General features: G+C 32.8%; 1 protein-coding gene across 9 annotated transcripts in view; it reads left to right on the forward strand.

Moving 5' to 3' along the window:
- The window catches only part of KIDINS220 (kinase D interacting substrate 220), a 212,213-nt gene that overhangs the window by 113,130 nt on the left and 73,476 nt on the right, over positions 1-25,607 (forward strand). For 4 of the 9 annotated variants that reach the window (XR_011972476.1, XR_011972477.1, XM_072634281.1 and 1 more), the window contains exons 23-27: positions 3,568-3,746; positions 11,363-11,577; positions 14,155-14,268; positions 15,081-15,137; positions 20,335-20,367. Coding sequence is in view for 6 of the 9 variants with exons in the window: in XM_072634281.1 (XP_072490382.1) it covers positions 3,568-3,746; positions 11,363-11,577; positions 14,155-14,268; positions 15,081-15,137; positions 20,335-20,367 (598 nt within the window). In the remaining 3 variants the exon portion in view is untranslated. Of the gene's footprint in view, positions 1-3,567; positions 3,747-11,362; positions 11,578-14,154; positions 14,269-15,080; positions 15,138-18,700; positions 18,737-20,334; positions 20,368-25,607 lie in introns of all 9 variants that reach the window. The other 5 variants (XR_011972478.1, XM_072634279.1, XM_072634282.1 and 2 more) reach the window with 4 other exon arrangements.

Below are 25,607 nucleotides of genomic sequence, written 5' to 3' on the forward strand. Positions count from 1 at the left end.
AGGAGTAGGAAAAACTTCTTGCAGAAAGTAGGACTTTAGCTGAGATTTCAAGGAAGCTGAAGCACTAGGAGGTGGAGATAAGTCGGGGAGAGGGACAGCTCCTGAAAGTGTCATCTGTGAGCAATGTGAGAAGGCAGGGAGGCCAAGTGTGACTGGATTACAGAGTATGTTGATAGGGGTGAGAGGTGGGGTGTGAAGTGGAAGAACACAGGAAAGATAAGAAGGGCTTTAAAAGCCAAAGCATTTTATATTTGAACCTGGAGATAATAAGGAGTCACCTGAGTTTATTGAGCATAGAGGTGACTTGTTCAAACCTGTGCTTTAGGAAGTTCATTTTGACAACTGAGTGGAGGATAGACTGGAGTGGAGAGAGACTTGAGGTAGGGAGACCAACCAGCAGGTTATTGCAATAGTCCAGAGGGGAGGTGATTAAGACTTGTATTAGGCTGGTGGCATTTTCATAGGAGAGAAGGTGGCATGTATGAAAGATGTATAAGAGAGACAGATGTATGAGATAAGACAGAAATAACAGAATTTGGCCACTAATTATAAGGTAAGGAAATTGAGAATGATCCATGGGTTCTGTGCCTGAGTTACTGGAAGGGTGGTACCATTAATAGTAATAGGGAAAGTAGCAAGAAGGTAAGGTATGGGGAAAGGAAGTGACTTCACTTTTGGATATGAAGAGTTTAATATGTCTCTGGGACATCCAGTTTAAGATGTATAAATGGTAGTTGGAGATGCAAGACTGGAAGTCATGAAAGAGATTAGGACTGGACAAATGAATCTGAGAATCATCTGTATGGAATTTGGTAATTGAATTCATGAAAATTGGTAAGATAATAAGAGGAGTGCCCAGGACAGAGCCTTGTGGCTCTGTGTGACACACAGTTAAGCAAAGTGTGACCTGATGAAGATGCAACAAAGGAGACTGAGGAGTGGTCACATAGGTAGGAGAAAAACCAAGAGATAAGTAGTATCCCAAAAACACTAAAAGAGAAGAGTATCAAGGAGAAGAAGGTTATTTATGGTGTCAGGGGCTACAGAGGTCAGTAAGGATGAGGATTGATTAAAGACCATTAGATTTGACAGTTATGAGATCATTGGTAACTTTTAGGAGAGCATCTTTACCTCAGTGATAAGATATTCAGACTATAGAGTTAAGAGAATGAGAGCAAAGGAAATGGAGGCATGTATTATAGGTGTCCTTCTCCAGGAATTTCACCAGAAGAGCGAGGAAAGAGCTATATAGGATGGTAGTAGTGACAGAACTAGTGAAAATGGTTGATGTAGTTGAGGGTTTTTTGAGGTTTGAGTAATGAGAATGTTATTGGCAATAGAAAGGAACAGATTAAAGATAAGTGAAAAAAATGGGAGTAATAGAGCAATATGCTGAAGAAGATGGGTTGGAATGGGATTACTTCTGCATATAGAGAGATTAGCTTGGCAAGGGGAAGGGCCAGTCTCTTCCTTCATATGAGACTGAGATGAAAGGAAGAGATGGTAGCAGAAGGTTGTCTTAGTGATGTCTGATGAGGAAGAGGTTAAATTTGTTGGTCTTTTCAGAAAATAGAGTTAAAACTAGTTCAGACTCTATGGATGAAAACTGTTGATTGTATTGGTCTAATAATTTTTTTCATGAAATGAGTTGTAAACTGTTATCTAATATCCCCACATACTTTCCCTAATCTTCAGTTTTAATTGTAATGTTTTCTGTTAAAATACACATTTTCTGTCTTGCTTTGATGTTGTATTTTTTTCAAAAAGATGTCACATTTTTCAAATTAAATTTTTATTAATAATCTTTGGTTTTTCAATGCCTGCATCTCTCTGTATATGTCTCCCTCTCTTGTTCAGAGATCTATCTCCTTTAAAAAAAGAACTCATAAAACAGAGCAAAAGGAGAAAAATATCAGTAAAATTGATCAATACATCAAAAAAAATCTGATAGCCTTTTTATTTATTTTATTTCCTGGAAATTCTCCACCTCTTCAAAAGCAGAGGTCAGGGGAGGGGAGATATTCTCATATCTCTTCTTTGGGGCTATTTTTATTCTTTGCAATTTTGTAATCATTTTCAGTTACTTTGTGGTGGTATTTCTTTTTATGGTGTCATGCTTATTGTTTGGCTCTGTTTACTTCACTTTTCATTCGTTGATAAAAGCCTTTCCATGCTTTTCTGTATTTATCATATTTATAGTTTCTTACAGCACCACATATTTCATTACCTTCATGCACCACAGTTTTGTTTACCTATGAATCAGCTGGTGGGAATTTACTTTGTTTCCAGTTCTTTTCTACCCCCAAAAGTGCTGCTATGAATATTTTGTTTTTATTTGAGACTTCCTTTTATCATTGAGTTGGATTTGGGATATATGCCTAGCAGAGGCATTTGAGGGCACAGTAGGTTGAGTACTGGGCCTGGAGTCAGGAAGAAAAGACCTTAGTTCAGATTTGGCTTCACATATATCCCAGCGGTGTGACCCTGAGCAAGTCACTTTACCTCTGTTTGCATCAGCTTCCCCATTTGGGTTGTTGTAAGGATCAAATGTGATAATATTTGTTAAAAGCACAGTGCTTATTCCCTTCCCTTTGTAGAATTTCCGTCAAATTGTATGAATATTTTAGCCTCTTTATTCACATAATTCTATATTACTTTTCAAAATGCTTAGATCTTTTTATATATCCAATAGTGTATTAGAGTATCTTTCTTTCCAAAGCCCTTCCAGCCTTGACTGGTTCCATCTTTTATCATCTTTGCCAGTTTTCTAGGAGTAAGATGAAACCTCTGGGTTATTTTGATTTCCATTTTTTAAATTTTTAGTGATTTGAAGCAGTCTTTCAGATGTTAAAGGTTTTCAGTTCTTTTGAGAACTATTTGTTCATATCAGCATATCAAAAAATAGCTTTTTGTCTTGTATTTTAGTTTTTCATACATATGTGTTTTTATATGCGCACATATACAATCATACATGTATATACATCCATACCTACATATCACATACATACATACATATGCATATAGATGATAAACTCTTATCTGATAAATTTCCCATTCTACATTTTGCTTTCTTTTCCTAGGTGCAAAGAAGCCTTTGAATTTCATATAATCAGAATTATCTCTTTTAAATTTTTTAATTGCCTCTATCCTTTATTTGATTAAGAATATATCTAGTTATAACTATGAAAGGTAAATCTTTTAATATTAAGGTTGCATATCCATTTTCAGTTCATTGTGTAATATAAAACATTGGTCTGAACCTATTTTTTTCCAGATTCCTTTCCAATTTTTCCAGCAGTTCTTAACAAAATGAAGTTTTTTCCCCCAAGTAACTTCTATATATGGTTTATTGAAAACTGAGTTATTGAATTCTGTCATTTCTGATTCTCTTTTATCTAGTCTGTTCCAGTTTTCTATTTTTCTACCAATACTAACTGGTTTTGATGACTGCTGCTGAAACTTAATTTTTAAGAGAAACAAAATCTTTTTGTTAAACCTTTAGCAGAATCTGCTTATACAGTGATAATATTGACTATTTTACATTGATATTTTCATTTTTTTTCAAAGAATATCAAAGAATATCCCAACAACTAAAGATGTTGAGCCATTGCTTGAAATTGATGGAGATATAAGGAACTTTGAAGTGTTTTTGTCTTCACGAACACCAGTTCTTGTTGCTCGAGATGTAAAAACGTTTTTGCCATGTACTGTAAACCTGGATCCTAAACTTCGAGAAATTATTGCAGGTGGGTAATAGTGATTAGATTTTTTTTTTTAAGTGTGTGAAGTCTGCATGATACTTGAGGCTTTCAAAACTTCACTATTTCTTACTCAGTTTATCAAATTTCCTACTGAAACAGTGGGTAGCAGATAATTCACTGCTTTCTGTGCAATTTGTGATCCAGCTACACTGACTTACCAGCAGTTCCACATAACACTCTCTCTGGTCTGAGATGCTGATGAGTTCTAGCGTGATGAATTCTAGTCCTCACTCTGCTACTTTGTTTCTGATCTTTGGTATGTCAGTTCATTTCACTAACTTGATTTCTTCATCTGGAATTAAAAGATTGTACAAGTTTTCTAAGGTTTCTTCCAATAATAAATTTGCGTATTTAATAGATGAGTTTGATAATGCTGTATTTGTTTTTGGCCTACCTTTTAAGAATCTCTTGTAAAGATAAATTCTAAGATGTGTTGTAGGTAATTAATATCTTATGGGAGAATTAAGGAGTTATAATAGCTATAATAAGAAGTAGCTGTAGCACTTTAAGATTTGCAAAGTGTTTTACAATTGGTGCTGTTATCATCCCCATTTTGCCTTTGAATGAGGAAGATGAGGAAAGACAGATGTTAAGTGACTTGCCCAAAAATCACACAGTGAGGTTATTTCTGAGACTGGATTTGAATTCAGTTCTTCCAGATTCCAGGTTTAATTTTGTATCCACTAGGTTACTTATTTGTCTTTTTAATAGATTCTTCATGGGGTTGTTGTAAGCATCAAATGAGATAATATATAAAGCACTTTGTAAATCTTGAAGCACCATATAAATCTTAGCTTTATTACCAAATTATTTTCCCTGTAAGTTTTTTTCTCGCTGTTTTTCAAGGGAATTATAAATTTTCAAATGAAAATAACACTATTAAGATAACTTCACTTAAATAGCACTGGGCTTAAAGTCAGGAAGACCTGTGTTCAAATTCCACCTGAGATACTTACTGTGTCTGTTTGGGATATAGACTTAATAGGGATATTATTGGATCAAAGACATATGTATATGGTTTTATAGCTCTTTGGGCATAGTTCCAAATTGTTCTCCAAAATGGTTAGACCAGTTTGTACCTGTGCCAGCAGTATATTAGTGTACCTATTTTCCCTCATCCCCTCCAGCATTTGTCGTTTCTGATAGGTGTAAGGTGGAACCTAATAGCTCTTTTAATTTGCCTTTCTCTAATCAGTAGCAACTTAGAGCATTTTTTGTATGATTATAAATAACTTTAATTTCTTCTGAAAACTGCCTGTTCTTATTCTTTGACCATTTATCAATTGGAGAATGGCTCTTATTTTTAAGTAGTTTCTCTATTTACCGCTTTTATTTAAATCTCTTTTTCCTTTTGTTTTGTATGATGTCATGATTGCTGTCCCTTCCTTTTTTACTTTCCCTGCCTTTTTTACTTTTGGTTGAAATGTGATAGATTCTGCTTCAGCCCTTTATTTGAACTCTGATTGTGTCTTTCTGTTTCAAGTGTATCTCCTGTCAATAACATGTTAGATTCTGGTTTCTAATTCATTCTGCTATCATCTTCCATTTTATGGGTGAGCTTATCTTGTTCAGTCATAGCTATAGTTACTGTGTATTTTCCTCCATCCTTTTTTCTTTTATTTATCCTTCTCTCTCTCTCTCTCTCTCTCTCTCCCTCTCTCCCTCGCCCTCTCTCTCCCTCTCTCCCTCTCTCTCCCCCTCCCCCCCTTTTTATCCTGTCCCTCCTCAGAAATCTGTTTTACTTCTGACCACTACCTCTCTTTTATCTGCCTTCCTTTTTATCATTCTCTTCCCCCCTCTCCCACTTCCTCTCCCTTCCCCCACATATCTTATCCCCATCCCCTCCTATTTCCCAGTTGGGTATGATAGATTTGTATACCCAACTGAGTGTGTATATATTCTTCCCTCTTTGAACTAATTCCATTGAGAGTGAGTTCCAAGTATTGCCCACCCCCCCCTTTTACCCTGCACTATAAAAACCCTTCCTTGTGCTTTTATGTGAGAAAAATTTCCCCATTCTACCTCTCCCTTCATCCTTGCCCCAGTGCATCCATACCTCTTTCTCACCCCTTCGATTTGTTTGGGGGTTTTTTTGGAGATCATCCCAACAAAATCAACTCACACTTTTGCACTGTATTTATGTAGACTCCTTCTGACTGCCCTTAAAATAATAAAAGTTCTTGGGAGTTATATGTCTCATCTTCCTATATAGAAATGTAAATAGTTTAACTTTATCAAATCCCTTGTGATTACTCTTTCATGTTTACCTTTTTATGCTTCTTTTGAGTTTTGTGTTTGAATGTCAAATTTTCCACAGTTATCCTTTCTACATTATAAGGGTTAGGCATGTGATGCTCCCACAGTCTGGAAAATCTGTGCAAATTTTTTGGCCCTCCCTTCATACCAGAGAAGTCTGAATTGTTGATTTGTGATATTAAAAGATAAACTATGTTGATGTATACAATACTATACATATATTTTATGCATTTCTGATTTTCTAAACCAAAATTCCAATTTAATTTCTCATGCCAGCCTGTGGTATATTGAAACTGTGATGGAAAAAGTTGCTATGTGGAGGAGATAACTGTATTCAGCTCTGTTGTTTTCATTCAGGAATGCTTTTAAATCCTCTGTTTCATCAGATGTCCATTTTTCCTTCCTGAAGGATTATACTCAGTTTTGCTGGGTAGGTTATTGTAATCCTAGCTCCTTGTGCTTCTGGAATATCATATTCCAAGCTCTCTGATCCTTTAATGGAGAAGCTGCTACATCTTGTGTGATCCTTACTATGATTCCATGCTATTTGAATGGATACTTTATGGCTGCTTGGAATATACGTACATATATACACACACACACACACACATATGTATTATAGATAGATAAATAGATAGATAGATAGATAGATAGATAGATAGATAGATAGATAGATAGAAATTTTTTTTTTTTACCTGGGAGCTCCAGAATTTGTATATAATGTTCCTGGGAGTTTTTATTTTAGGATCTCTTTCAGGAGATGATCAGTGAATTCTTTGGCAGCTTTCTTTATATTTTCTTGAAAGATGATGTCTAGGCTTTTTTGTTGTTGATGTTGTTACTGATCATGGTTTTCAGGTAGTCTAATAATTCTTAAATTATCTCTCTGATATATTTTCCAGAGCAGTGTTTTTCCAGTGAGATATTTCACATTTTCTTCTGTTTTTTCACTTTTACCTTTGCTTTGTTTCTTAATGTCTCACGGAGTCATTATCTTCCTCCTGCCCTGTTCTGATTTTTAAGGAATTATTTTCTTCAGTGAGCTTTTGTATCTCTTTTTCCATTTTACCAATTTTGCTTTTGAAGTAGTTCTTTTCTTTGGAGTATTTTTGTACCTCCTTTTCCATTTGGTCTATTCTACTTGGTAAGTTCACCTCTTCAGTGAATTTTTGTGCCTCTTTTACCATTAGGTGTCCACAGATATCTTCAGATCTTTGTCGGAAAAGCTGCTGTCTTACTCTATAAAAGAAAAAAAAAGTTGAACCCAAATGGAAGACATTTGCCCCTACTGAATTTATGAAACACTTTGGTTTAGTGAATAGAAAGATAACTTGTGTTCAGATTCCACTTCTGATACAAACTGGCCATGTGGTGGTGGGCAAGTCCCTAAACTTCACTATGTGACAGGTAGAACTAATACTGCAATTGCATAATAGTTGTTGATCTTTATTGGTTTAGGGATTTTCCTGTATACAACATTCCTTACCTGTCTTATATCAAAATGTAAATAAAGTTAGCCTGGCTATTTTTAATGCAGCCATGCTAGCTCTTTTTCATCACCACTCCCATTTTTATATGTTCACTAACAATCGGTTTAATGCTGCACAATTTTAACAACGATGACGACGACGACGATGATGATGATAATGATAATGATAACCACTAACATATAATACTTACTGTGTTCTCCGGCACTGTGATGAACACATTTTACAATTACTATTTCATTTGATTCTCACAACAATCCTGTGCGGTAAATGCTATTATTATCCTCATTTTACGGATGAGGAAACTGAAGCAAAAAGAGGTTAAATTACTTGCCCAGAATCACACAGCTAGTAAGTATCTGAGGCTAGATTTGAAATCAGTTCTTCCTGACTCCAGGCTACAAGTTTTACCAGGAATTTCAGTCAGATTTGTTAGTGTATAGTTTGTAGGTACCATCCTTATTCCAGTTTTAAAATAGAGATAATTTTTACTTTCTTGAGCCTGTGGAGGTATCCTGAAACAAGTGAACCAGACAGTTTTCTTCCTGGCTTGTTTTCTGTTCCCTCAGGTTTCACTCTTCAAGCAGTTCTTTTATCCAAATTTCAGGAGAAACAAGAAAGTGGTGAGGAAATCTTTAGCCATTTAAGGGAAAAAAAGATTTGGTAAAGGTTGAAAGAGGTCATTAATATACAAGGAATTTGAAAGACTTTAAGAATACAAACTACAATATTACCATGTGTCACAGCAAGCACCCCAGTATGCCCAGGATGACTTGCTAGCATAGGTTCTTTGATCTGCTTTTCTCAAAGAAAACAACTTTTGAGGGGTCAATAATCTTCTTTAATCACACATACCAACAGAGAAAATACAAACAGAAAATAAAGACCAACAGATAGAGCTTCTAACTGTCTGACCATAAGCAATACATACATCAGAGATCAACAGACAGATCCAGTTGTCTGACTATTACATGCATATATGACCAGAGAGAGGAGCACCAACATCTGGGTTTTGAGGGGTGGGGGTGAGGGATCTTTAACAGTTACCTAGAGTTTCATCTGGTCATATCACTTGAACATTCTTCCAAATAGTAAGCCCCCCAAAACAAAAACCTCATCTCAGAGTATATATACACTTTTGAGAGCCAGAGAGTATGACCCTCATCACCTAGGCCTTATTAATTAACAAAAGGTGTGGGCATTCTTACCAAACAAGCCTCCCTTAGTCAGGCTCCCTTAATGGGCTCCAGATGAGGCCTATTAAAGGGGGAAGGGGGAAGATCTTTAATGAACATCACACCAAGTTAATAAAGTTAACTGGAAAAGTTTTATTTAAATTCTAATTTCTTAAGTCGAGAAATTGTATTTTTCTCTTTCTGGTCAGGAAATAAATTTCATTACTGGGTATCATTGTAAGATTAATAGAAAGAAACTTCTTTGTATCTAGAACCTTTATAGAGCATTATCAGGAATAAGTAGATAGGAAGGTGACATGTCCCTTGGAAAGTGACCTTTTAGATTCCCTAAAGTTTTCTAGGCCTTAGGAAGTTCAAATTGAGGCCTTTTTCCTATATTTAGAGGAAATGTGACATTTTAAATGTCTTATAGTAATTAAAGGTAATTAGGTATTAGGTAATGTTTATTTTCATTCTCTCCTGCTATTCCATCAGGAATGTTTTCTGGGTCTCCAATAGTCCTTGTAGAGTGGGTATTTTGGTGGAGAGAGGAGACTGCCTCAGTAGTGTAAATTCACATTTGCCCTTTGTCACTGTGAGCAAACCAGGCTTCTAGGTCTGTCAGTCAACAAGCATCAAGTAAACTCCACTTGTGTTCAGGTGACCCAAAGCAGGAAGGAATAACTAATATGCTGGGTGATAAATTCAGGAACCAGGAACTATAGAGATCTTGACAGGGCAGCATTATTTACTCTATGTTCTTCTCAGTCATTCTCTGAAACTAATAACTGCCATTGAAGTTCAGTCCAAGAATTTATTCTCTAACTGTGGAATAAAAATTTTCTGTCTTGAGAGCTAATTGATTAATACAGCCATCCAAATCATGACATCAGAATGGTGAAAAGGTCATATTATCAAGTTCTTATACTTTATTAATTATTATCAAAGCTAGAGAAATACATGAAAATAAAAGAACATGGTGTAAAGCCAGAGACCTTCAATGGGGTTGCCTGTTAAAGAGATGAAAAGAACACTAATGAAAAGGAGAAGATGTGTTATCCTCTTCTCATAAGTAGGTGGGTTATTCTACTTTGGAAGGCTTATAGAAATTGTGGGGGGAAACCTTCCCAGCTTTCTTGTCTCTTACAAGTTAATGATGCTGTCTTTTTTTTTAACCAGAATAGCTGGTTGAGGTAGTAGGGTTGGCTGATCTGCTCAAGGAAGGACACTCCAATTTCCTTTACCATTGTTCTCTATTTCTCATTTGATACTTAAATGTTTTTGTATTATAGTTATTTTTACATGTACATGTCACTTCTAAACCAAAATATAAGTTCCAAGGTAACAGCCAGCTTACAAATCTTATTCTTCTTTGAATATCTCAAAGTGCCTTGAACCTAGTAAGGATGATGCTAATGGTATGCCACAATGTAAGAGTGAACCCATTTTGTGTGAATTCTCTGTGACTTTTTGCTTCATTTTGCTTATGGCTCTAGAAGCTGCTTCCATACTGGCAGAATATCAAGACAGAGATTTGGAAATCAAAGTGACTTAATGTAAAGTATATTGTAGTAGATTTTCGTGCTAGCACCTTTGCTCTTACAGACTCAAGATTTATGTTGCTGTCTTTGTTTTTGTGCTACAGTATTTTTAAAATTATTTTTTTAATGAGGTAGCTAGGTGGCCCAGTGGATGGACCACTAGACTTAGAATTAGGAAGACTCATCTTCATGAGTTCAATCTGGCCTCAGATACTCACTAGCCATGTGACCCTGGCAAGTCACTTAACCCTGTTTGCTCAGTTTCTTATCTGTAAAATGAGCTGGAGAAAAAAGTGACTAACTATTCTAATATTTCTGTCAAAAAAAAGCCCAAATGGGATTATACAAAGTTGGATGTGAATGACTGAACAACAAAAAATGTTTTTAATAGTAATTCATGGGGGTAGGAAGAGCTATCAAATATTGGCAGACTTTATTGACAGCTTGTATCTCTGCACCCTGTGTCAGGTTGTATGTGGAAAAAGTTTTTCTGTCAGGTTATTATGTAAGTGACAATTGACTGTTATCTCTAATAAGCCTTTCCTTTTAACATACTAAATTCACACAGTAATGTGTACAATTGAAGTTAAAATAGCATTAGACATTGGAAGTTTTCAGATTCCCTTGGATAACGTATATTAGGAAGGATTTAGGAGCCCACAGTGGATTATTTCCTGTGCTAATGGTTCTAAAGTACTGTAGACATTTTGACATAGCATATTATCTTCAGTTTGTTTAACAAAATTGAATTACGGTATTTTAAATTTTGTTGCCCTTTGCAAATAGCCTCTTATCTTTAAAAAACAGACTAGCGCCAATATCTTATTTTGCTAACTAGAGCTAGTGATTTTGTATTTTTAAAATGATTCTTTTCAACAAAGAAGTAAAAAGCTATTTTGAAATTGATCCTGTAATTTTCTCATGGATCAGTTGAGTTTTAATTCATCTGCCCTTTCTTAAGCATCTAGTTTCTAGAGGTCTTATCTCTGTATATATCAGCAGTTCTTTAATTTCAGGTTTCTTTGAATCTGAGTAAGTCACAATCATTTGTCTTACTTGAATGTGATATAAGCTACAAAAACATGGAGATTTAATTATGCTTTTCTTTCTTTCCACTATCTGTGAATAATTCAACATTTTAGATGTTCGTGCTGCAAGAGAACAGATTGGAGGAATTCAGTACTCTGCTATGCAGCTAGATGTGAATCCTCGAGCTCCATCTGCATTTAGTCTGCCTGCAACTCTGAGTTCTTCAGCTTCCTTTACTGGAACTTTTCCTGGTAATATACTATCACCCCAACCTCCTAGCAGCTCTTACAGCGGCCTGACAGGACCTCAGCACCCCTTCTATAACCGGGTAAGTCAGTGCCACTACCTTGTCATTCCAAGAGTTGACTTTCCATGTGATGCCATAATTAAGTAGCTCGTGGTTTCCTTGGTATTTTGAAATTATAATTTGTTCAAAAAATACAAAGGAAACTATAAAGGTGATATTTAAAATAGTTTACTGTTGAGGTAAATATTTAAGAAAGAAGGGAGAAATTAAATTAGAATGATTTCTAAGTTCAATCCAATTATAAGACGTACTTTTTACTTTTATAGGGAAATCATTTTGGCAGTCAGGCAATCAAAACTTGTTTTTATGTGTGTATATTTTCTATGACATACACATTGATATAAATAGAAACATGATTTAATTTGAAGATCATCCTGTTTTTGTTTATGCATATTCTACTTGTCCTGTTTAATGTTTTAAATTGTCATTGGAGGCAGCGAGGTGGCAGCGTAGTTGTGGACAGAATTTGGGCCTGGAATCAGCAAGACCTGAATTCAAATGTGGCCTCAGACATCCAGAAGTTGTGTAACCCTGAGCAAGTCACTTTGTCTTTGCTTATTTCAGTTTCCTCATCTGAAAATGGGGATAAGAGTACCTACTTACTAGAGTTGTTATGAGGAAGAGTTGAGTTAATATTTATAATAAAAGACCTTAGCACAGTGCCTGGTACACTAGATGCTCTATAAATGCTCATTCTCTTCACCTTCCTGCTTATTTGGATCTTTCATAAATTTTGGCCGATTTTTTGTTTTTGGTATTTTTTGTACCTCAGAAAATAAAGTACTTAGTAAAGATAGAAAACTACTGAAATTTAAAGCTCAAAAATTTTCAGAAGATTTTTACAGTTAGATATGACATTGTACATATTTATGAATGTAGAGAAAAATTTTAGAAACATGAGTTTTTGTTATGAATGTAAATGTATAGGAATTTGTACTTGAATATAAACAGTGTAATCTATGTATTATGATTTTAAGTAATATAGAGCTGCTAATTCATAATAAATATGTAAAAACTACTTTTACTTTCTAGAAGTTTGCACTCATGAGCCATGACTTTGGATGCTCTAGGCAATTTGTGACTGGGGAAATGGAAACCAGCTTAAATAAATTCAAACAGGATTGATCTTACACAACCAAATTGAAGAAGACAGAACCATCTTTTGTTGATTAGTCATCCTAAAGATAGTTCTTGCATCGAGGCAAATTTGGTAAATCCTAGATTTGTGCTTTGTGGTTCCATGGCAGCAATTTATCTTCAACAACCTCCATGCTGAGTTTGGGTTCTACTACTACTACTACTACCTTGGGCCATTGTTGATAGGAACAATCAGTCTGCCAAAATACATTACATTTAGGATGCTATGCAAGGGCTGTTTGATGTAAGAATGCACAGTAGAATTTTATGATGATTTTTAAAGTATTTACTTTTAAAAAGTAAACCCAAATAAAATTGAAATATGCAGTAATAAGTGATTGGCCACAGACATCTTATGCCAGCTGCCTTGATTGTTCTACCCTTGTTACCAGAATAGAAATAAATTTCATAAGTGAAATTTCAATAAAATAATTTTTATCATAATAAAATTTCTCTGTAGAAGCAGCAACTTGACAAGCAGAACTCATGTCTTTGCACTGTTTTAGTCTAATGGAAATTTTATTTTTGTAGATTTTATTTTAAATCACCTCAGCAGTCAAAATTCATACTTTTGCACAAATTGTGTCCGTTGTGATATTTAGATGCTAGTTCAACTTTGAAATTCAGAAACATCTTTTAAAAGTGAGAAAAATGAGAGAAAAGGAATATAGATTACTAGGCTGAATAGTCACCAACATTGATTGTTGTTTTCTCAAGACTAGTGTTTTTGACTCATTTTTCTAAGAAATGACCTGTTTTGGCCTTGATAGTAAAAGACTTAAAAGCTTAGGCCTTAAAAAAACAAAAAACTAGATAAGTTCCAAAAACTTAATAGAATTGAGACTTATGAATTTTAATGTATATCTACCATAGCTAGTGTGAAATTTTTAAGCTAAATTTCAGTTTATCCAATTATAATGTGTCATAAAATTGTAGCTGAGCTGTGTGTTCCACCCTTGAAATAACCTGCTTGCATATTAAAAGTTACTCCTAAGGCTTAATATAATGTTGCCCTTCAGGTCACTCAGGATTGTAACATAGCTGAGGTCCTTTTTAGCATATTAGAGTAGCTGAACTACCCTGGATAATATCTGAGTTAGATCCTTCTGGAAGCATTCTTTATATAAAATAACTACTTAGTTGTGAATTGACTGTATTGTGTATTTTGTTTACTGGAATCAAAAAGGAGCCAAACTTTAGTTTTTAAAAAATACATAATATCTTTTGTGTTTTTAGAACAAAGCAAAAATGTAAATAATTCCACTTCCCTGAATTTATTTTTAATACAATATTATCTATGCAAAATAAATGAAGCTTTTTTGGACTTGTTTTTGGTTTACACATTAGGCTTTAAAAAGAGGATTTATGTTTTGTTGGATTGATAAGTTTCTTTTGATCATAATATAATTTTATTTCTGTAATTGTTTATCCCCCTTTTTTGTTACATGTTTCTTTCCATAGCCATTCTTTGTCCCATATGTTAACCCGCCAAGGTATTACCCTGGCAGTTTCCAACATCTCATCCCACGTCCATCTATAAAAACGAATTTTTCCAGAGATCAGAACAGTGGCCTAGTAAGTATGTGAAGGGTAATGAAAATATTGATCTAGATACATATAGATGACCTTAAAAATAAGTTTGATAATTTCCTTTCAGTACAAATAATATAAATTATTAAATAAATATCTCTAAGAATTACTAAGCTATTGGTAATACAAAATGTATTTTGTTTATGTTTAATTAGTTACTGTATGGAAGGAAAATTACTTGCAGTGTTAGTAGTGAATGTTGTAATAAAGACTTTTGTAATAATTTTCCTGTATTTTTTTAATGAATGTTGCCATTTATGAATTATCATTTAATTTTTCGTGGACTTGGATATGAAATATCTAAAAATACTTACTATGTTATATAAATGAGAGGTGTTGAAAAATCATCCTAAAGCATTTTGTTTTAACAAGGTAGTTAAAATTATTTTCAAAAAATACTACAAGAAAACATAATGGAAACAAAATACATTTTGTATTTAAATATACTTTATTTCCAGTCCTTTATGATAACTATGTTTTACTCAAATTTAAATAATTTCAAAAGGCAAAAACCATCCTTATATATCTGTTTGAAGAGAAAAATACACTTCCCCCTTAACTAAATTTTTCTGAAAAGAAGATTTAGAACTCAAAAAAAAAATTAACTTGTCTTTTTAATTCTAAAATGTTACCACCAAAAAGTTATTGGAAGTTTAAGAAAAAAAAGAACTTTATTACTTCTATAAAATGGTTATTTAATATTGTGATAATCTTGAAAATCATTTTCATTCATTGTCATATTTTGGTTTAAGCCTTAATTGATTCACCCATATTGTGTTGTTTTGTTGTGTTGTTAGGAAGTTATCAAGGAGGATGCTGCTGAGGGGCTTTCTTCACCCACAGACTCCTCACTGGTAATAACTGAGTAGTCATGTGGTGTGGAACTCTAGCATCTCATTGCTTTTCAACAGTAATGATCTTATATTAATTGTAATTTTAGCAATTCACTAACACTGCATTTGTGTTGTGATGGGCAACTAGCATAGCATAGCTAAACACTAATAAGTATAGTTTTTTAAAATAAATTTAAGAGCTAGTGTGTTTATTTACCCCTTAAGCCCTTTCTTTCCCTATCTTACCTCTTCTTGACTTAACCATAAAATGTATTTTTCCAGTTTTATTTTTTATTTCTATAGTTTTCATAACTAAGTTATGATTTATCATTTGACTCTAGCCTTTACCACTACCATCATGTTGTTGTAGTTAATTGCTATATAGATAGAAGAATTTTGCATTAAAATATCTGAAATAATCATTCAAAAACCACAGTGTTGAAATTGAAATCATATTCAGTACTTAATACTTAAACCTGTGTCTGCAGTTTGTACTTATATTGTAAATGCCATATCACTTTCTTTTCTACAGTAACCCACAGACTATATATTGTAAAATAAATTTGCTGCTAGAACTACAGGATTATCTTATCATAAGAGAACTAATAGTAATTTTTTGCTAACATCTAAAGATATGATTTATTTTGCAAGAAATTTTAAGACTTTTCTCGTATTCTTGTGTTTAGTAAGACATGAACTCAGCATGAAAACTTCAAAATAAGCACTATATATTAAATAAAATTCAGAGTTCTTTTGAACTCATTCCATGTACATCCTTCTGTTTGATTTATTTTATTTAATAGTGCGTTATTGCACACGTAAGTATAAACAGTCATGGTTCTAAAGCTCTTAATATGTGGGACAGTTGATTGAACTAATTTAGTGAATTGTATCCGGAATTCCTACATACTTATGAACTTGATATGCTTTTAAGTCAACATTAAGATTCCAGTTTATTATTAATGGTAGTAGAAAAAAGATAAAACTATTTTTTGTGCTTCTGTTGCAAGTGTAAATTCTTCTGAACCATTAGCATCTCAGTAGACATATTCAAGTCTTTTCAGTTAGCCACAAATGATGAACACGGTATCCCATAATTCTTTTGGAGTGTTTAGGAAGTTTTTCATTCATAGATCAGTTGGCATTGTATACCATAATAACTTTTACTTAGAGAGTCTTTGTTACATATATTCATGATTACAAATGTTATCCTTTATGCCAAAAAATGTTGTGAAATAGATCAGAAAACCACACACACGCATATTCTGCATATTCCCCTGACCAGTGTTATTTAATAATACTATCAGTGCATCATAACCAAATTTCAATGTAATGTCTCAATATTTAGCTGTAATATCATTAGGGCAATTGTTTTGTCAATTGGTGATACCCCAACTTAACTCGTAGTGTTCTTAACTCCCTTTAATATCAGTTTGCTTACTAATGATATTTTTGTTATATATGCCTAAATGTTGTTCAGATGAGACTAATTTTTCCTTTGAAGGCTGTCACCTAATATCAAATTTCATCACAAGTATTAATGATGTAGGTGATGTATGCCTATACTGTGACCAACTTTAAGAGCTTTAATAGTTTGAATATGCTAAATTAGTTAATGTTCTATTCTAAATAATGTATAAAAATTTTAATAACTAGAGAATTCTGTAGAACCATTATGCGATCTTCCATTTAGGGATAGTCTTCAAAGTTCCATTTTGAGGAAGGAGAAAATATAATCTAAGTGAAATGTTTAAAAGATGCTGACAATAAGAACTAATTCTATATTTCTACCTATGTTTAATAAATTTGCTATACTATTTTGCTGTATATAATATTAAAAAGAAAATGCTGCCCTGTGCCTAATATAAGAATGCTTTGCTTTTGAACAAAACAATTAACAACTACAGTAGCATATGGGATTGGTTTTTATGGTAGAGGATTAATTAGAAAAATAAATAAAGACATAGCTCAACTTTTTGAGAGTTAATTCAGTAGTGGAACTGAAAATAAATCTATAAGGATGTTATTCTGTGAACTTCTAACCAAAGCAACATATAAGCATTTAAAGATACAGATGTTTTAACTAAAAGAATGTTGTAAAAATACCATCATTTATTTATTACACTTCATTCTTGAAAAGAATGTCAAAAAGACATTATTTTAAATTACATTTTTCATAAGAAAAGTGTTAAACGTGTTCCTGATCAAGGATTAAATAAAAATAAGACAAACAGCGAAAGTAAAAATAGTGATACTAAAGTCCTGTATTCATTTTAAATAGTAAAATTTGGCCTCAATTTCAGTAAAATGGATATGTATATATTATTCACAATTAACAACAAATATTTTTTAACCACTTGCTTTGTGCTGAATACTTTGCCAAGTTCTCAGGTTAGAAGAATTTAAATTGTCTTGACCTCTGCCATCAAGGAGTATACTTCTTTAGTACATCAGTACTTTTTTTGGGATGTGGTAACTCATTCTGATAAATATTTCAACCCTTTTATGACTTAGTGTATGGGCTTTAAGAGATGTTATGACCAAAGACTTTATTACCCTGATGCCTGGTAATGAGACTACCCATTGTACTAGGTATGTATCAGAAAATGCTACATACTTCAGTGCACTTTTGTGGGTATTTCATACATCAGTGCAGATTTCAACCTAACCATGTCATCTTAACAGATAAAATTCTTTGTCACCAGTTCTCTCATAGGATCCTCCACAAAGAATCCACCCTACCTGATACAGATCTTCCTCTAGATCTTTAACATTTCATGAATAGCAGTTTCGTACTTGTCATGGATAAATATAGTAGATTAAAAACTCTCATTCATTTTACTGAAGTTATCAACATTCAAAGGTTAATAATTAGTAATTTGGTTGGTCTTTGTCTCTTAAAGAATGATTCCAAATGTAGTTTGGATCTCAGTGCATTATTTTCCTTGCAGTAAACTTTCTTGTAGTAAGTGGTGACATTGAAAATCATTCCATAAATTGGTTTGAGCTGTACTCTCAAATTACTCAAGTGGGTTTTCAGTAAATGCTTATTGTTGATAATGGTAATGATATTTCTCTCATTTATTGAATTTTAAAAAGTAAATCATTTAAAAGTAAAGCTACTCACTGTCAGACCAAATAAAGGGCACCAGGAAAACAATGGGCTATAAAGTCAGTTTATTATATTTATTGCCAATCCCTCTTTCATACTTTAACAGCTATCAACATTACTTTCTACTTAAGAACAACTTAGCAGCAACAACCCAAACCATAAAAATCAGTTACCAGGTCTTTAAGAACAGTTATAAAAGGAGTTTCAGAATATTTTTCAAAGAATTATTAAGATTGTCTAGGAAAGAAAAATTTGTATGCCTTTATGTTCATATGTTTAGTTACCTGAAATAAAGAGATAAATGGATGTTTAATTAGTTTCAAACAAGTAGAAGGCTTAAGTATGAAATGGCTTAAGTTGAGGAATTGACTGTATATTCCTGTCTTCACTTCTGGTTTAGAATATCCTAACCTACTTTTAAAAGAACTTTTGTCCTTATACCCAAACCATACTTTTTACTATCTCTGCTTAGGACGAGGCCAAGACAAGAAAAATAAAGATGCCATGGGTAAGGAATAAGGTGCATTCAGAACTGTTTAAAAAGCCTGTACAGTGTAGCTGCTCATGTTGTGTACTACTCATCAGTTCTTGTCAGTTTGTGAGTCAGCTTGAAAAACGGAAATGATTCAAAAAGTTTTCAAATAACCCCATCACCCCCCCCCCCCCTTTTTAGCTCAGACCCAGACAAGTTATTCTTTTTTGTCTTTTGAAGGGTAACTTAAAAAAAGTAATTTGTTCCCTACTTGAAAGTCATTGTATTGTATTCCAGGCTAGAACTTGAAAAAAAAAATGAAGATATAATCTTTAATTACATTTTAATGGAAAGGTTTTGAGTCCATAGCAGCAATACATACACACATATTTGTACAGACATATGTTAGTTTCAATGCCTAAGTATTATAACTATCAAAAAATTAAGTGATAAAATTAATTGCATTGAAGTTTTATAAAAGTTCAATGATTTTCAAAAGATTGCCTTGAAAACAAACCTTACAAATGTAGTGTTAAATAAAACCCATCTTTCAGACTCTCCATCTGCTAGTTTTGTGGCTGTGATTTTGATTTGAAGTAGCAAAGACACATTTTCCTGCATTATTAGAACTAGTTTCTTTTTTAATGAAGTTGGTATTTTAGTAAGTTGTTTCCTTGTAGCAAAATTATATCAGTTTCAGATACTCTTAAAGTGTCCAGGATCATTTGCATTCACAAGCATTTGTGTAATTTAAAGTTTAAAGCTCAGTCTTGGCCACTTCAAAACAAACATATAAAGTTAGTAGAATCCTACTGCAAGGATGTAATATATCAGCTTTAAGGAGTTAGCGTTGTCAACTAACTTGATACCTTAATAGCAATACAGATTATTTTAGAATATTAGAAACAATTGTATGTTTGATAATAAGAGTAATTGTCACATGCTTTGACTTTAATTAGAATTTTAAAAATCTGCATTACTATAAAAATGTATTAAAAGTAATGTGTCAATGCTTCCCATAGTCAATTTTAGTTTCTTACTGCATGCTGTGAAGGTTTTTACCCTTAAAATGTCGTGGTTTGGGGTTTTTCCTCATACTTTACAAACCTATTATAAAAGAACAGAGTACTTTCTTTCAAATATGTTCGTGGACATGCTCTGTGTTATGTAATGCTTGTTTGAGTTAATTAATTTTATATTACCTGTAGCAAAATGATAGAACATTTGTTGTTAAAAAGGAAAGAAATAAAAAAAGAAAGAAGTAAAAAATTAAAAAAAAGGTAAATAACCCTCAACTGTAATTTCTCAAATTTGGGGGGTGTTCTTAATTAATTTTAAACTGTTATTTGGTAATATTTAATATTTGGTAAGTTCTGAAGTTTCATAGACTAGATACTTTTGAATTTCACTTCATATAAATTGTCTAAAAACAGCACATGTCAACATTGGGTATCAAATAATGATGTCCCATAATATATTGTTATAGAATTAGATTCCAGGGTTTAGGTTTGTTTTTGTTTTTTTTTAAATAAAATGAGTGGTTCAAGTGCTACTATCTGTTAGTTATTAAGCATTGTGTTTTGATGTTTTCATCTTAATATTATCTTTCATTCTGTTTTATTCCTTTCTTAAAGCAGTGTAAATCTGGGTTTAACAAACAGAGACAGGTACAGCAATTTTTTGTGAATTCTCATTCACTTACCTTATTAGAATTGTTTAGAGGCTATCCTTGGCACTTTAAAGCTGGGCTGAGAAAAACTAATGCTCATTTTGATTTTTTTGCTTAGTTTGAAAAGCTGCTTTTAGCTTTTTGCATGGCATGAATTTCTAGCTGATGATTTCTAAGTACATTTATTAAAGAAAATAAAGTTTTGATACAAAATAAATTATCCCCAAAGTAATTTAACTTTTTAAAAATACTGGACCCTTTAAAAGGATATAGGTGCTGCATTTATGAAGAACAAATCAAATTTGTGTGCATCTTTTTGAAGTTTAACAAGTAATTCCAACATGCTGTTTTTTGTTCTTAATGTTAAAATAATTTGCTCTTTGCCACTAAAGCTTGTTGACTTTAAAATAAGAATACAGCTAAATTTCAGTCTTCCCATTGAAATAATTCATGTGTTCACTATGCAATAATATTAATTTAAATTATAAATTATAAAATTAATTAAATTAAATTAATTAAAATATTATAAATTTGATAATAATTGAAACACAAATTGGAAAAAATTAAATTAGCTATGGTTATTGTCATTTTGATACTTCTTTGTCATTTCCCAGGTTTTCCACCAATAATAACATGTAGTACTTTTGGTACAGAAGTCCTTCTTTATATAGCAGTCTTGTGAGGTAGATAATAAAGAGAAGGAAACTGAGGCACTGAGACGTTAAATGACCTACCCTTTGTTATTAAACAGCTAGTAAAATTTTGAGGGCAGGATTTGAACTCATATTTTTAACTTCAAAATGTGCTGCTTACTATACTAAAAAGACATAATATGGTAGGTTATTGTTATTTTAAAGACCCATTTCAAAGTGACTATGATCTATGATTATTATTCAGTTAGAAGTTATTGCGGTGATTGATTCCAAACTTTCCAGATATGTCTTACTAATGAATGTTAAATGAGGAGAACTTTTATTTGTTCATACGGATAAATTATGACTGCATCACATAAATTGTTCAGAATTATAGTATTAGTGATTTTTAATGCCTAATGGTTTGGATTTTTAGTAATAACAATGTGAATTCTTGCTGTTTTTCTTCCTTTTTATTTTTTATTTTAAAGAAAATTTTCTTCCTTTTGTAAAATATTTTTTATGTTCCTTAAAGGTTGCTGCTTATCTGAATAAGTATAATTAGAAGTGAATGATGAGCTGAGAGACTTGAAACGACTTTGCAGTGATTTTTTAACATTTTATTTTGTTCTTTTCATGTAACAAAAATCTGCTTTATCTTCCTCCTTCTCCTGACTTTCCTTCAATTGAAAAAAGGGGGGGAAAGGAAAACAAAATCCTTATAATAAATGTGAATGGTTAAGCAAAGCAAATTTCTGCATTAGTTATGTCTAATAAATATATTTCATTCTGTACTCTTCAGTCCCTCCTCTGTCAGTAATGAAGATAAAATGTTTCATCATCATTTCTTTGGAATTATGATTGATGATTACTTAGATCAGAATTCTTAAACCTTTCAAAGCTGCTTGTCTTTACAGAGTTGTTATGATTGTGTATACTGTTGTCCTGGTCCTGCTCACTTTACTCTGTATCAATTCATACAGATCTTCCCAAGTTTCTCTGAAACCCCCTGCTTCCTTATTTCTATGACACAGTGGTATTCCGTTATGTTCACATATTATTTTTGGCTCAGCTGTTTCTTAATTTGTTGGCATTTCGTCTCTACTTCTTTTATGTAACATAAAGAACTCCTTTGGGGCGTAGGCATTTTTATAGTTTTGTTGGATTAAAGGGTATGCACAGTTCGGTAACCTTTTGGACACAGTTACAAATTGCTTTGCAGAATGACTATTTCAGTGTCACTTTGTAACATTCTAGTTTTTATTTCAGAAAAAAATTTTTCTAGTAGCATAGACGTGCAACGTGTTATGCCTGATTTAAAACAAGAAAACCTCAGCCTAGAAGGCTTTTCTCCAGTGCAGTATCTTACATGAATATGGTTTTAATAATTTATTTTTCCCAATTGTATCTAAAAATAATTTTTGACATTTATTTTTTAAAATTTTGAGTTCCAAATTCTCTGTGTACCTCTCTTCCCATTCTCCACCCTGAGATGGTAAACAGTTTAATGTAGTTTATACATATGTAGTCATGCAGAACATTTTCATTTGTCATGTTGCGAAAGAAAACCTAGATGACCCTCCCTCCCCCAAAATAAAGAAAATGAAAACCAGTATGCTACAATCTGCATTCAGATTCCAACATTTCTTTCTCTGGAGGTAGATAGTATATTTTCATCATAAGTCCTTTGGAATTGTCTTGGATCATTGTATTGCTGAGAATAGCTAAATTATTCACAGTTCTTCATCATATAGTGTTGTTATATAATGATCTCCTAGTTTGGCTCACTTTACTGTGTGCATCAGTTCATGTTAGTCTTTATAGTATTTTCTGAAATCATCCTGCTTGTCATTTCTTATAGCAAAACGATATCCCATTGCAATCATATACCACAATTTGTTCAGCCATTCCTAAATTGATAGATATCCCCTCAATTTCTAATTCCTTGCCACCCTAACAAAAGCTGCTATAAATATTTTTGTACAACTAGGTCTCTCTCTCTCTCTCTCTCTCTCTCTCTCTCTCTCTCTCTCTCTCTCTCTCTCTCTCTCTCTCTCTCTCTCTCTCCCTCTCCCTCTCTCCCTCTCTCTCCCTTTCTCTCCCTCCCCCCCCCCCCCCCCACCTCTCTCATATATCTCATTGGGATACAGACTTAGTAATGGTATTGTGGGGTCAAAGAATTATCATCTTCTGGGTATAGTTCAAAATTGCTCTCTAGAATGTTTGAATCAGTTCACAACTTCACCAAAAGTCCATTAGTGTCTCAGTTTTCCCACATGCCCTCTAACTTTTATCATTTTCTTTTTCTGACATAATTAGTCATTCTGCTAGATGTGAGGTGGTATCTCAGAGTTTTAATTTGCACTTCTCCAATCAGTAGTGATTCAGAAAATTTTTTTCATATGACTATAGTTTTTATTTCTTTGCCTGAAAACTGCCTATTCATATCCTTTGACCATTTATCAATTGGGGAATGACTTGTATCCTTATAAATATGATTCAGTTCTCTATATATTTGAGAAATGAGGCCTTTATTAGAGATACTTGTAAAAAAAACATTTTCCCCCAGCTTTCTGCTTTCCTTATTTTGGCTGCATGGGTTTTGTTTATGTAATTTAAGATAATCAAAATTTTCCATTTTACATCCTGTAATACTCTCTATCTCTTGTTTGGTCATAAATTTTTTTTAGCTCTTTAAAATAATTTTTTGGTAGTTTGATTAGTATGGCACTGAATAAGTAAATTAATTTAGGTAAAATTGACATTTTTATTATATTGGTTTGGCCTTACCTGTGAGCAATTAATATTTTTCCAATTGTTTAAATCTGACTTGATTTGTGTGAAGTGTTTTGTAATTTTATTCATTTAGTTCCTGGGTTTGGCTTAGCAGGTAGACTCCCAAGCAATTCATATTGTCTACAGTTATTTTAAGTGGAATTTCACTTTCTCTCTCTTGCTGCTGGGCTTTTTTGGTAATATGGAAATCCCAGTGATTTGTAAGGGTTTGTTTTATATCCTACAACTTTGCTAAAGCTGTTAATTATTACTACTATTACTACTTGTTTAGTTGATTCTCTAGGATTCTGTAAATATACCATCCTGTTATCTACAAAGAATAATAGTTTTGTTTCCACATTGCCTATTCTTTCAATTTTTTTTCTTCTCTTGCTGATGGTTTTAAATGGATCATTTAGAGAAAAGTTCCATTTATTTCTTTGCTAATTAGTGGGTTTTTTAAAATAGGAACAGGTGTTGTATTTTGTTACATTCCTGGTGTAAATCCCACCTGGCCATAGTGTGTGACCTTTGTGATACATTGGTGCAATCTTCATTCTAGGTTTTTATTTAAAATTTTTGCATCAATATTCATTAGGGAAATTAGTGTAAAGTTTTTTTCCTCAGTTTTTGTTCTTCCTGGTTTGAGTATCCACACCATATTTGTGTTGTAAAAGGAATTTGGTAGGACTGCTTCTTTGCCTATTTTTCCAAATAGTTTAAATAGTGTTGGAATTAGATTTTCTTTAAATTTTTGATAGAATTCACTTTTGTATCCCTCTGGTCCCAGGCATTTTCTCTTGGAGAGATCGTTGATGGCTTCTTCAATTTCTTTTTCTACTGTGGCATTATTTAAATATTCTATTTCTTCTTCTGTTAATCTGAGCAATTTACATTTTTGTAAATATTCATCCGTTTATCGTCAACTTTATTGACATCTATTTGAGCAAAATGGGTCCTAAAATTCACCCTTTTCATTATTGATAACTAGCAATTTGGTTTTCATTTTATTAAATCAAATTAACCAAAGGTTTATCTATTTTGTTGTTTTTTTCTTCCAAAAAACCAAGTCCTAGTTTTATTTATTAGTTCAGTGTTGTTGTTTTCTTACTCTCAGTCGTATTACTCTCTCCCTTAATTTTCAAGATTTGCAATTTGGTGTTTAATTGGGGATTTTTAATTTGTTCTTTTTCTGTTTTTTATAGTTTCTTGCCCATTTCATTGATTTATTCTTTCTGTTTTATTGATGTAAGCATTTAGAGATATAAATTTCTTCCCTAAGTTCTGTTTTGGCTGCATCCCATACATTTTAGTATATTGTCTCATTGTTGTCATTTTCTTTAATGAAGTTATAGATTGTTTGTATGATTTGTCCTTTGACCCACTCATTCTTTCTGATTATTTAGTTTCCAAATAATTTTAACCTGTCTTTCCACGACTCTTTTATTCATTGTAACTTTTATTGCATTATGATCTAAAGAGGATGTATTTAGTATTTCTGCTTTTTGCATTTGGTTGTAAGGTTTTTGTGTCCTAATATATGGTTAGTTTTTGTTTAGGTGCCATGTACTACTGAGAAAAAGGTATCTTCCTTTCTATTCCTTTTCTGTTTTTCCCAGAGGTCTCATAGATATGAATTCTGTTCACCTCCTTAACATTTTTTGTTCATTTTTTTGGTTAGATTTATCTAGTTCTGAGAAGGGAAAGTTGAGTGTCCTCACTAGTATAGTTTTACTGTCTCTTCCCTGCTTTGATGCATTAACTTTTCCTTTAAAAATTTGGATGCTATACCATTTGATGCATATGTGTTTAGCATTGGTATTGCTTCATG

This window comes from Notamacropus eugenii, chromosome 1 (genome assembly GCF_028372415.1).
Source record: "Notamacropus eugenii isolate mMacEug1 chromosome 1, mMacEug1.pri_v2, whole genome shotgun sequence".
Lineage (NCBI taxonomy): Eukaryota > Metazoa > Chordata > Mammalia > Diprotodontia > Macropodidae > Notamacropus > Notamacropus eugenii.